We start from the raw sequence: 14,309 nt of genomic DNA on the forward strand, positions 1-14,309 counted from the left end.
TGCATCTATTTCTTAATATATGAAAAGTGTCAAATATGTATTATTTTATATATTGTATATATTATTTTAACTAATGTCCCACTCTATGTATTACCAAATCTATATTAAATGATTTAATATATTATTGATAGTGAATTTAGAGTATTGTCAGTCTTTGCACCCTGAAATTGAACTGTAACATAAAAGTTCATGGGTCCAGTTCTCGCACCCGCGTTTGGTCGTGGGGTCTAAATGAAAGTGGGTGACAAATGCTTTGCCTAAACTATGGCGCATACTGGCATAGAACGAGTCTGAAAGTCTTGTTTTTTAAATAAAGCCTTACCTTTAAAATGTGTTTTTGTCAGATGGATTTCTAGCTGGTTGCATTTAAAGTGTGAAAGATTTAGTCTGCAGCTTTGCACTCATCTAATGTTTTCACTTGACCTGTTCACTTAAGAATAAGACAAAGCATGTCGATAACAGTGTTGGGGAAGTTACTTTGAATTATTAGTAGCTTGATGAAATTTTTAGTGTAGTAGTACTTGTGATACAAAAAATGTAGTTACCTATTATGCAAGATACTACAGTATATCAAAAAGAAGCTTTTCATATAAATACTGTTTGTTTATTTATTTAGTTCGTTTATTTAGTTATCCAGAGCAGTATTTATGTGGAACAAAACAATATTAATCAGTGAGAGCAATAAACGCTTGATATGCTAACTCATTGCTAAACAGTATATATTTCATTTTATGTATATCTCAAGGGGTCATATGAATATGACTGGAAATGATTCACATAAAATTAGAATTGAAATGAGTAATTCACCGCATCATTACTGAAAATCTTAGTTGAGTTAGCAGCTTTTCTACTTTTAATTTATGACTACTCCAAAAAGGTACAGAATGGGCATGGGCACCACATCCGAATGCCAACGTATGAGAGGTGCATTACATCACTGACGTCTGTACAATGATCTCATCTCTCTCTGCTTCTCCCTCACTCTCTCTCTCTCCTCCATCCCATTGATTAAATCACTTGATTTTCCTGGCACCGCACAATGACACTGGCACTTTTGAATATGGAGATGAGGTAAAGAGGTGGAGCACTGCAGAATGAGCCCATAGAGACTGAGTGAGGGAGTGAGAGAGATGTGAGAAGGTGGGGCTTTTGTTATTGTGTGTGCATGCATGCATCAGATGTTGGCATGTGCCGGATGCAAACATGGGAGAAAAACGCTTTCCTGTCTCTGTGAAACAAGAGTCTGGATGACATCACTTCCCAAATAGATGAGAGGCAGAGAGGTAAAGTGAGGCGGATGCAAGAAACAACTTATTATCATAACACTTCTGCGTTTGGATCTCTTTACAGTCTATCCTCGATTTTCATTGCTGACAGAACCAAGGTCACTGTCGAAATGTCTCTCTCTTAAACAAACACACACATTACAATTTTGAGTTCGAGGCTACATCTACAGTATCTTATTTGTTCCCTTTGTTTGGAACGTGCGTGATATTAAATCAGCTAATAAGCAAGTACATAAAAACAAGTTTACAAGTTTCCTTACCCAATTCACAATGATAAGCTTTTAAAAAAATGAATAAGTTAAGCTGTCGTGTACGATTTTGACATCAACTTACGCACAGTAACCTGCAATTTTATGTTTCAAACAGAGATGCTGTTTGAAACATTACAGACTGTATGTCTGTCAATAGCATCTTCATGTCAAAATAGGCAGTTCTTAGTCAGGATAAGCAGCACACACACACAGCGTCGAACTAGATGACACTATGTCCAACCAACTGCACAGCGTGACAGCTCTCTTCACAAATGTCCCTAGTCTTTTCTAATTTCTTCATACCTGACTTTTAACACGAATGTCAACATTTAACTACAGCGTAACCTTCTGCTCATAACTATGGAGACAGGTCGGCAATTAGATTTAGTATTCAGGAGGGGATCCAGTGCGTCAGTTAGAGACGATGATGTGATGGTCCTGATATGAGACTTATTAGTGGTGGGAGGATCTGTGTTTAAAGTTTCTCCTCCTCCTCCTCTGCCGGAGCGAAAGGTAATTACTGAACTGCAAGTCTACTGCACTGCACAATGCATACGCACTCTTGCCAGTGTGTGTGTTTTAGATCTGTTTTAGACTTTGTCAACATGACACCAGCCAGCAGGCATACACAACATCAATAAACACCCCTCGCCTGGATCGATTGTCAAAACCGAAAAACAATGAAAAAAGAGAGTGTGTGTGTGTGTTAGCATACAGAGCCCTGAACTTCTGCAAACTGGTTCCAACTGTAATTGCACACTGAACGTGTATTTTGCATTCATTTTTTAACAAATATTCTAGTCCCTGTGACAACTGTACGGTGTCACTCTCAGGATCACATATAAGATGAGGTTGTGTCTCTCAATTATATGGCACCTGCCCTGAAATTGTGATTTTGTACCTCTTTTTGTCATTTGAGGCCTTAATGCAGGTAATATTCCAGATAGGTATCGCCACATGGAGTTTGTCTGTCTTTGATATGAATCACGCACGTCACTTCAATCAGAAAATGTCAGGATATTGTTCTTACAGATCAGCGTCAACCGTGTATCACGCTGTTGTTCCTCACATGGTTATTGGCCCCTGGCATGTAACGTATTGACCGCAAACATAGAGCAGATTCGCAGCAGAAGTTCCAACCTAATGTCATGGCAATTCATACCTATTTTACGTTTTAGCAAAAACATGGACCTACTCGTAAAACAGTTATCAACCATAATAATAGCAGTCTACCTTTGCCGTGACCTACGCTAGCACGCGCTGAAAGACCTCCCTGTGGAAATATTAATGAGAATTGGTGAGTGAAATGCTGGCTAATATCGCCAACTTAGCACTTAGCGTATTAATGAGGTTAACCTTGCCTTGGGGCTTTTGGAGATGGCTGAGAATATATCCTAAGTCATAAGAGCAACGTGCCAGCTTATTGACTGCGGCTGCTGTCTGCTTTATTGCTGTTCACCCCTTCTACCCCCCCTTCATATTACAGAGAGAGAGAGAGAGAGAGAGAGAGAGAGATCACAGGGGAGATGAGGCTGTGCTGCTTGGATGGATGGACAGATGCATTGATAAGGATTGCAAGCACTACAGCGGCAACGCTGAATGTCCAATCACTTCTCCCTCCCTCTGCCGAGTTTCCTCTCATCTCAGTGGTCTCTCGTCCCCCTCTCCTCCTTTGTCCTTATATATACCTCCTCTGTTCTCCCCTCTCAATTTTCTTGAGGTCTGAGTGCTCTCAAATGTCTGTCCATTAGAAGGTAGGTCGAGACATCACACTGACAGCTCTTTTGCTTTCATGACCGAATGAAGACGGGTGCTGTCTCAATTTTCGAGCAGGGAATTAGGGGTAGTTTCAATTGTGGTGTTGGCAGTGATGTTCTTTGAGTTCTGGTCTGGACATATGAAACCATGAAGGACTCAGTCACAGTAAGTGTGTAGATGTTTATAACTAACAGCCACTATTTGGGCTAAAATCTTTACTGTTTGTCATCTTTGTTCAGTGAGTTTTATCCGTGACATCACTTTTGCCGACAATTGTTTAGTTTGCAATATTTTCTACTTCTTTCCCTTGGAAAAATCAGTGACATTGGCCTTGAAACCTGTTATTGTCTCGCCTCTAGGACAGGCAGCTCGAAATGAGCTCGCCGGTTGCCATGGTTACTTCCCCAGAGATGCTAGCGCACATGTTTATCTCTGGCCAGCGTGTGTGCCCAAGTCGCTCGGTGCGGGGGCAGGCGATCCTGAACAGATGTGAGAACTCGTCTAGAGTGAAGCGGTTAAAGAGCTCGACTCCCATAGCAGCGAAACATGTCAATTGATGCTGCTTTCACCTGAATGCGTTACCTATGCCGTTTCTGTGAAAATTAGCCGAAGGTAACGAGGACGGCGCCCACCCGTGTGGTAAGATGCGCTCTGTCAACACGGCGTGTGATTCAGCTACAGAGCGGGTGTGCGGGTGCTGACGTATGCAGCCCAAAATAAGCCACGTATAAAAGGAAGAGATGCAATGACCGCAGTCAGCTCCTGCTGCCATTGAGCGCGGGGCTGCGTCGCTGTCTGGAGGCAATATATGTCAGATGTCAGAGTGTGTAAGTCACAGGGTTGACCAAGCACAAACCCGTAGCCTCTGGTGCTTTCAAAGACGCAAATACTTTTGCAATGCGGGGAGATAATCATGACGAGATGAAAGACTTCCATTTAGCCGGGGATGGGAAGGAGAATGCTTTTGATTTGAATGTTTTATGTATGAGCTCTCCCGCTGTTTAGCCTGGATTTCATTGAGTAGTTGGGCACTATAGTATATTCGGCAAAATAAGAGGAATGCATTTTTATGCAGTGGTTGAAAAACACAAGCCCGCTGCCGTGCAGGGGCCTGAAACTGCGTAAAGAAATGCCCTTCTGTTTCTCTCTGTCCCCCAGCTTACTTTGTAGAGAAGTACCTGTGAGGTTAGCATTAGAGTCACCCTCCTAAAAATAGGAGCTTGCTTGCTGCATGGCAGGTCCTCCCACAGGAAAAACAGACCTGTCCTGCTGTGGCCCAGCTCTTTACTGCTGCCCTAATTCATCCTCACACATGACGTCATAGAATCCTGTACCCCCCTCACACACATACACATCCCTCTTTTCCCACAGAGCTTTAACAAGTTCTGTGTTCTCTGTACCCGTCTCGTCTTAATGCACCACATACTCCATCTTATGACCACCCTCTTCAAAATGCTAACAAACCTCCATCAGCCCCTCAGAGGTGTTGTCAACCCTGTACCCGCCTCGTAGCAGCCATTCTGAACAGAGATGACGCTGATAACGGAGCGATCGAAAACGGCTTGCACTCTGGTCAGCTAGTATCGTGTCGTTTTGGTGCCAGGTGGGTGATTCACTGCAGATGCCGCGTGATGTAGCAGGCCAGCTAAAGTGGGCAAGGTTGGCTTCAGCCTCAGCCTCTGTGCCCAGGCGGTGTCGTTGTGGAGCCAGAGAGGCATCAGCATTACACGCTTCCTTGGTTCATCCCCATGGACGCGGGCGACTAATTGCACAAACTGTGCCAGAGCAGATGAGGAGTGATTTGGCGCTGATGGGAAGGGCTAATACAGGCAGGCTGGAGGTAAGGGAGAGAATCAATGAGCTTTTTTAGCCAGCAAAGTGTTGCCCAAATGCAGTCAAAGCTACAGATCTTACTGGCACATTGTGTACTTCAGTGCATTTAAGGTGTACAATTTAACAGCAGACGTATCCTCTGACCCGCAGCTTTGATGTTTCTAGAGACATGTTATACTTATTGTTTATTTTATATAGTAACGTCAGGGTCTTGAGATGTATGGTTTGTGATCTACTTATGTTAGATGTTATGTTACTTATGTGTAGATTGGGTTTTAGATGTGCATTAATAGCTCTGTATTAATAAAGAATATGTACACAATCACATCTGTATTGTCCCAGCACAATTTCAATCCTTTAGATCAGGAGTCTTCAACTAAAATTGCTTGAGGTCCAGTAAACGAACCCTCCTTACCAGCCGAGATCCAGACAATTAAATACCTAAAAACATGAATTGATGGTATTTGGCAGACCAGAGAAATAAACATGTCTTTTCATATCTATACGACGGCATAACAATGTCTGACAACAATGTAATGAAGGAAAATGTGCAAAATGCCCCTATCTCTAAACCTGCACTGAACATACATTCATTTCAACATGAACAACTTTAAAAGAAAACTAAAGTGTTGTTTTCTGCTGAACTGATATGAACAAATAGCAGCATCAAGTTGTGACTGATCATCCTCTGATAACATTTCAGCTCTTCTTGTGGCTGTTGCAGCTGAAAGGGGGGTTTGTTTAATATTTTCTTTTAGTTAATGTCTTTATTTTCCTTCTAAAAGTGTTTCACACACAGCCTCCATGCACTCTTTTCTATTTCCCCATCAGTAAAGGGCTTGTTATGTTTTCCTAAGATCCACTGTATTCTTAGGGAACATTCATATGCTCGTTGTTGGGCGGTAAGTGAGTGAGGGAGGACCCGTTTAGATCGCTCCTACTGGGCTTTGAACTAATCTATTTTCCGTGTCCTTACCTCGGACTTCAAAGTGTCTATGTCTAATTTAATAATGCCATTTAAGGTTTCCACTTTTGACAACCGCAACAGACTCCTAGCAAATGAGACAAATCGGTCTCGTGCATGTCGATGCAGGAAGAATAAATGCAAATCTCTCGAGCCATTCATCTCGGAAAAGATGGTTTTCAGCGTCAACTTTTCTAACTTTTGAAAAGGACATTGTTTTTCAGTCACTGACAGTTACATCTGTCTGCGCGCTGTGCAGCGAGTCTGTCTCGGCTCTCTTCTCTCATCGACGTCTGAATGTAGCAACAGTGCGCATATGTTAACTGTCCGTGGCGCCGTAAGACACGAACTGCTACTGAGCGGACCTTGATGTGCCTGGTATAAATTTGATTGCATTAGAAAATAATGTTAGCTGTTCATTTATTTATTATGTCAAAAGGCTTTGAGGTCTGGTTGGATGCATCTCGTGGTCCGCATTCGGACCGGAGTCCACTAGTTGGTGACCCCTGCTTTAGATAGTCATCCTACATATATCTCAAATCACATTTTTGTATAAATGTAAAGACGTTGTGTTTATGTCAGCGGGGTTATCAGTTTGATTATGTGTGTGTGACCACGAAGAGGGGATGCATCCTTGCTGTACTGTAGGTGTTGTGGCCGAGACTGCAGGCGGGAATTGAGGCTTCAGAGCAAATCAATGCGTTTGAACAGAGGGATTGCAGCATAGATCCGCCAGGGCAGCGCATAGCCAGCTGGAGCACGCATACCACACACACATGCACACTGTCAGCTCGCCGCTCCCTCTCTCCCTTCACTGTCACCACCTTCTTTCATGCAGACAGGGTCGAGAATGAGAGAATTTTAATGGAGGTCTCATCTGAGCACTCTGAGGTGTTAGCTATGGTCAGGGAGATAGGCAGAGAGAGGAGGCTGCTATGACACCCGATGAAAAAGTGCAAGAGATGTGTGCAAGAGATATGCATTCCTCCATTGAGAATAGAGCGCAAAAGAGAGAAGCTCTTTTGCGCTCTATTCTCAATGGAGGAATGCATATCTCTTGCACACAAGTCCTTTCTTTCACCTCATATGTATGCAAATCAAGCATCCCATGCAAATGGGGCAGGCAGGGAAAGGAGGGGGCTTTGAAACCTGCTGTGCCTCCAGCTTCAAATCAGTTATTCACGACGCACGCACACTAGAGCACACCTGAATCCACGGGTGAATGGAAATGGTGCTGCAGTTCCGCAGTCAGCTGGACGCGTTCACCTCGTCGCACCGGCGATGATCGGCACGAATGCTGCCAGACGCTCCGGTACGCGGTACTTTCTGGCATATACGTCTGCTCCATGCCCTACAGTGGCACTATTGTCGCACCGTGGCCCTGGACTTCCTGCGTGATGCTAAGCTGCTTGCTCCAGCACGGCTGTTTGCGCCTTCTGGTGAGAGACTTAGCAGGCCGTCGGCATCATTTGCTTTCACGCTTCAGAGCCACAGCTCCCCTCCACCCCTCCTCTACCTCTGTGTTTCTCTCTCTCGTATGTGCGAGGGACGGGATCTTGCGAGGAGACAGCGTTCTCCAGCCTCAAAGCGCTAAGCTGTCAGAGTATGTGTGTGCAGACTCCTGCGTGGTGCTGTGTCAAAGCGCCCAGCACAGGAGAGTGCCAGTGCCTTTTAGAGAGCTTCATCTGGGAAGACTGGCATTCACACAAACGGGTCTGCGTGAACTACATAAACCGAATACATGCAGCATTGCTTGTGTCGTGAATTAAAGCGTTTGTTTGTTATGGCAAAAATGTGATCACACTCATGTGCATCCAAACCCGCATTATTTTTTCCTATGAAACACAAAAGTATACATTTTTCAGAATGCTAATGGATCAATGGCACTAGCATAAATGCACTATAAGTCACTTTTGATGAAAGCATTCTCAAATGCATAAACGCAAAACTTCTGATCCATACAATTCTTCAAAGCATGCAGGACGTGCATCATAAAAGCTACATGTAAATACTGAAGGAGCGAAATTTGCTTGGGGTAAAAATGGTTCCACATTTATGGTATCTCCCCAGGGAGGTTCAGCTGTCCTAATCCACTGTTTCAAACACCCAAACAGCAGTGAGTCAGAAGTCTGCAGGGCATATACTGAACCATCGAGTTAATGTCCTAAAACAACCTGTCATGCACCGAACACAGATTTATCACCAATGTGCATACATAGCTGAATAGAGCTAGTGCACAGGCATAAAAAGCACTGCACTGAAAACTCACACAAGCAGGCAACTGGGCAATTTATCTCAGGCAGCAGAAATATACTTTATGCAGATACGCGAAGTTGGACAAAAATGCTTGGCCAGTGCATTACAAGTGTTCATACAGTAGAAACACATGTTAAGAGTGCACTTTGTGTGGCTGTTGATGTAACAACCTCCACCAAACTTACAGTACTTTTAAATACAATCGACACATCAACTTTAACTGGCAAACGAACATACAGTATAAGGGGGCGATAACATACAACGTGCTTTTCATGTTCGAAACGCGAGGCCCGCTGCGCTGCTCTTTTGGTTGACTCTTTGAAGAGAGCAGCATGCAGCGTTTTTTTTATGTTGCTAGGTAACCACCGAAACAGCTGTCCTGTCAGTCAAGGATTATAGCGCGAGCGTTCTAGTTGCTGTTAACTGTCATATTATCAGAAACTTTAAAAAGGTTCAAGCAGAGGGCGCTTGCTCTGACCTTGCTTGGCGCGAATAAGCAGCGCGCAAAACGCTCCCTGCCAATGGAAAACAATTCAAACGAGGCGCATCTAGGGGGCGATCACATAGAAACCATTTATTGCTGTTAGACGTGCCTCTTTTCAATTGTTTTCAGTTGACAAGGAGCGTTTTGCGTGCTGCTTATGCACGCCGGGCACCTCGCGTTTTTGGTGGAGCACTCTGAGCGCCTGAAGTTGAAAAAAAATCAACTCTGAGCAGAAAAGCGGTTAACGTCATGCTCTTTTTTCCATTGTCCAATCGAATGAATGGAGAGGCGGGGCTTCCGTTGTGGTGACGGAACTTTACAGTTGCTTGAAACGTCCAGAGACTGCAATGATGGAGGAGAAACTTTTGGTGGCTGTCGTGGTTTAACCGAGCAAGGTCAGAGCGAGCACCCTCTGCTTGTATCTGTAGTTTCCTTAAATATTAACAGCAACTAGAGAGAGCTCGCGCTATATTCCTTGACTGACAGCACAGCTGTTTCAGTTGTTGCCTAGCAACATAAACACGTTGGCGCACCTCGCGTTTTCAAACAGAAAAAGCGTGTTCGGTGTGATAGTTTAAACTATGCACTATGCTCAAGCATTTAGTAGTGTATGAATTTTCAAAGGGTATTATTGTCTCAAATGGAATGCTAAACAGGTTTTGCTAATCTTTGCTAACAAAGCTAATTACACCCACATGTACATAATGTACAGTATCTGTTTCCATGTATGCCTCCAAATGTCACATTCATCTTGGTAAACATTTTCCGACGCTTCATATGCTTGCTTCGCAGTGGTGTCAATCTACGTCCAAGAAAATTCATGGGGGTAGTGTTTTACAGCCCTAACATCAAATCAGTGCTATCAATCTTAATTCTTAATACAACACAACACATCACACACACATTAATTTCTGCAGAGGAAATTTGAAGATTTACACGAAATCTATTGATGAGAGAAAAAATACTGCCACAAGGACTACGTTAGAAGGGGAAAGAAGGTGACAGAACAAAACAGGCAGATGAGAGGCAGGGAACTGAGTGCCATTGTGTAGACTTCACCCAGGTGCAGGGCACATTGAGTCAGACAGGAGCCACAGCTGACTGCTCCATTTTCAGAGCGGCACGGACACCAGTGTCCTCTATCCACAAAAAAAAGAGAAAGAGATATTTTTCCAGCAAGAGGACATGACCTTCAGTCTATCCCGGCATCCAGCCCCTCTTGCTCTCCCTCACAAACACAGCCCTGTTTAAACCGTGGCTCGTCGCTCAATTACGTTGCAGGTCATTTGTGTGGTATCGGAGATTAAAGTTTAATTAAGGCGACTGGAGTGATTTAGACCCAGGTTTAATATAATCACGTTGAACTGGCTGCCTGTGAAACGTCCTGGTGTCAGGCTGAGCTAGAATAGATCCGATACTGCTTTTCATCAACAAAGAACAAAGAATCCCGATTCCCCTGGCCCTCTACCGGCTTGGCTGAGATCCACCGGCACATTTTCACTTACCCATCCCTGTCGACACCCCCACCGCACGCATACATACTCTAAGCCCCCAGCTAGCAGCAGCCCTGAAGGTTTGAACCGAGAGACGCAAAGAGAAAGGAGAGCAAGAGAATGAAAAAGAGCTGGAGAATAAATATGCCGAAGCCAGTGCATCCCTTTGTCATAGACCTCATCCACAAAATCACAGCGCCTCGGAGCGTCAGAGACAGCATTTCTGACAGTCCGATCGAATCAGTGGACACCTTTTCAGAAAGCAAATCCCTCCCCCACCACCCACCATAACCTCTGTGAGATAGAGCGACTCACTCTCTTTCAAATAGCTTGTTTCTGTGTGGATTTGCATGCGGAGAGATGCAAACAAAGAGGCATGTGGAGGCGGTCAGCATTAAGGTGTAAAAGAAGCCAAACAATTGATCTCAAACAGGATTTGACAAGACTTATCCTTGATTCATTGTGATTCCATTGTATGAGGATGCCACAGAGCAAAGAGGAAAAAATCAATGACAAAACTGCCTGGCAATGATTTCCATATCCAATCTTCATTCCTTTCTCAAACATACACACCTATTTTCCTGTTGTCTATCTCTTCACCCAGCTCTGATTTCGTCTATACTGTCAGTGGATCGCTGAAAGAGAGGCTTTTAGTGTCAGCCAATCTGGATTTTCAGAGCAAGAAAATTCCTCAGGTAACAGGACGATGGTTGATAAGGCAGAAAGTTGGGATGACATACAAAGAGTATAAAGAGACCAGAAACATCAAGGGCACCTTTCGGGAGTTGCCCGAGGTTCAGTCGCAAAATAAAAAAAGATCCCAGCATGAACCTCGACTCCCCCTAAACCTTACCACGTAGATTTCCTGTTATTTTTGCCCCTTTGTTCTTTTCCCCTCTAATGGTATTATGACATCCTTTATATTTCATTCTCTTCGTGACAACCTTGAATTCCAGTTCCTTCACTCATTCTGCATTTAGACCAAGCGAAGGGCCAAAGCCACATTGCCGCAGCAGAGCTTCTTTCTCTGATGGTTTTCTTTCCAAAGAGCCGTAAAATGAAATAACAGCCTGCTATGCAAAATAGATCAAATAGGCAAGATCTTGGCATCAGGCTTTAGAGGGGTTCAAACGGGTACTGTGGTTGTCATGTCATTCCACTAAAGCTGACCACCCGACAATTATGGCACAGAGGTAAATAAATGATGTCTATTTCAGACTAGAAGCTCCAAGGGAAGTGTGGTGAGGGGGAAACACAAAGGGGGCAGAGGTGTTTATGGAAACATAGGATATACCTCAAAATCTATCAAATAAGAGTGGTGGTTAGCTACCTAGATGTCATTTTTGGTATCATTGTGACATGTTGTCACACAATATCAATGATGCATGCATCCTTGGACATTATAGCCTTTATTGTTGGGCATCGATTTGTGGGAATGTTAGGTGCCTACAGTATTTTTGGACACAAGAGGCACATTCAGAATCAAAGTTAGAAAACCGTCTACCTAGACAGCATGTTTGGGCCTCAGGTTCGAACATTCTGAAAGTCTCCTGAAGCCCAGCTGCCTTACTACGTATCTGTACACTGTAATTCCCCAAATGCTGTCTAGATAAGTAACTCGATAGATTACAGAACACAGCCTTAGTCTGTCACCGCTCTGCAGCTCATAAACGCAACAACACAAATCGCCGTCTCAAGGTCACTGTCAGCATGTATCCCGCTTCAGGGTAGAAAGGTTAATCTGTAGTTAAGGTGGAGCCAAAACAGGACTAAGCGGGGGTGCAGTGCAGAGATGAGGCAGAAAGAAAAAAAGTGCGTGAGACAGATATATCGGTAGCGTGAGTGACACCGCGACCGCTTCGCATCATCAATTAGCTGAGCTGAAGCGGCACAGCGCAGGAGCTAGAGAGAAGTGGTGTGCCTCACAGGGAGAAATAAATGACTCTGCCCTTATTGAGCGCAGCAAGGCATATAGCATTTCAGGCCAGTAATGTCATTGTGCCTTTGTACCGGCGTTATTGATGAAGTCTGTCTCAAAGAAAATAATCCCGTGGCACACCAGCATTTGAGACTTCTCATTCCATCTGAAAGATCAATGTAAGTGATCTGCGGGACAGAAAATGCGCTGGGAGAACGAAACGCACAAGCATGAGTGTGGGTTGGCGTGTGGGGAGCACGGCCACAGCAGAGAGCTGCAGCAGAGAGAGGGCGAGATCAAAGCGGAGAGCTGCTCCACTGGAGCGCAGCACTGGGAGGCTAGAGCACAGCAGTCTCACCTGCTGCAAAAACCTCTCTCTCTCTCTCTCTCTCTCTCTACATCTGCTGCACCTCACCTCACCCCTCTGCTCAGCTAATGCCCTCTCCTACACACGCAGACCTGCTGAAGAATATCAATCAGCTCTGCGCCTCAATTTATAACAGCTCTTTCTTTTAAATGTAGAGCTGAAATCCCCCAGATACTACATGCCTGCTTATATGCACGTACAGGCTTGTTCCTCGTTGCCACGGTAGCTGTCGTTCTCAGGGATTCAGGGATGTTGTGTGCCATCAGCAGTCTGCATTTATGTTTCTTTAGTCTGTCACAAAGCAGCTTAAAGGGACAGTTTACCTAAAAATGAAAATGCTGTAATCATTTACTCACCCTCAGATTCTTCCAAACCTGTATACATTTCAGAACAAAGAAATGTATACAGGTTTGGAAGAATCTGAGGGTGAGTAAATGATTACAGCATTTTCATTTTTAGGTGAACTGTCCCTTGGAACAACCTGAGGGTGAGTATGAATTTTCATTTTATGGTGAACTGTCCCTTTAAATCCTTTCTTGCTGGTCCGAACATGCACTTCAATCTTATTTAGGTTTTATTCAGGTATTAGGGCTCTGGCAGCGGAGCTTTAGACTTGATTTACCTGCACACACACACTGTGTGTCTTTAGCTAAGTATCACACACTCTAATGCACAGACTAAAAATCGATCACGGGAAGAGGGTTCTCACCATGCCGTACGGTGCACTCTTTATCAGCGGCTCTCATTTCAGACCCCTGAGGTGTGATGCCTTGGGCACCGCTGGCACAGATGAAATGGGCACCAGGCACCGCTCTGCAGGGAGGGCAGGTTTGCTTTTTCACTCCCCTTTGTGTCGCCATGCCAACGGCGGCAGGTTTCAGCATTTAAAGGGCACACTTTGCAGCCTCCCAATAGCGGAAGCAGCGAGATCTCTCAAAGAGCATTCTGGGAGAAAATGTGATGAGTGCAATTGAAAGCTAATTGGTGGATCCGTGTCATTTGCGCGAGTAATTCAAAAGTATCGCCTGCTTCCACAGCCAGCTGCAGTAATTATCACATTGTAGATATTATGAGTCATGATTTTTGAATGATGAAGTTGTCGTTAAAAACGCTATGGAATTATGTGCAAGGCTGCCCCGTCTGAGATCTTACGTGATTATAAGTGGTCGTATCACTGTCAAAAAAGTGGCTCGTTCTACAAACAAGGTACTAAAAGGGCCTCATAAATGAAGTCATGTTCATCATTTTTAACATTTAATTTAACAGCTTGGATAAGATGGAAAACAATCATGACATATGCATGGGCATGAGCATGGTTATAAACAAATAATTTGACATTGTTGTATGATTTGAGCAGACAATATGACATGCCACAATTAGGGCATTTATGTTTTTAAAATTAGTTTTCGCAACAACAAACATGCTATTAGAGTGCTTCAATGCTTTAGAAACAATAAAGGAATAAATACATTTCTTCTTACTACTACTGTACTTCGTTTGTATTTACAGTCAAACCAAAAATTATTCAGACACCAGATATAATTTTTGTTATTTTTACTAGTTTTTTTTTCTTTTTACACCACAGACTGAGCAAAATTAAGCATTGCTTGGTAATTGGTTACCCTAAATTGGTATTATCTAATTGTGCACTTAAATTTAACATCTGAAAGCTATTCAACCTAATCCATTACACCTTCTT

At 43.7% G+C, this 14,309-nt stretch overlaps 1 protein-coding gene across 2 annotated transcripts in view; it reads left to right on the forward strand.

Annotated features, from left to right (window-relative positions):
- Positions 1 to 14,309, forward strand: part of LOC130561338 (retinoic acid-induced protein 1) — a 57,704-nt gene that overhangs the window by 19,869 nt on the left and 23,526 nt on the right. Inside the window, exon 1 of one of the 2 annotated variants that reach the window (XM_057345579.1) lies at positions 3,606 to 5,135. The exons of the other annotated variant lie outside the window; for it this stretch is intronic. Coding sequence (XP_057201562.1) covers positions 4,917 to 5,135 — 219 coding nt within the window. The 5' untranslated portion in view covers positions 3,606 to 4,916. Of the gene's footprint in view, positions 1 to 3,605; positions 5,136 to 14,309 lie in introns of those variants that run through there. 2 annotated transcript variants of the gene reach the window in all.

Source organism: Triplophysa rosa, linkage group LG11, assembly GCF_024868665.1.
Source record: "Triplophysa rosa linkage group LG11, Trosa_1v2, whole genome shotgun sequence".
Lineage (NCBI taxonomy): Eukaryota > Metazoa > Chordata > Actinopteri > Cypriniformes > Nemacheilidae > Triplophysa > Triplophysa rosa.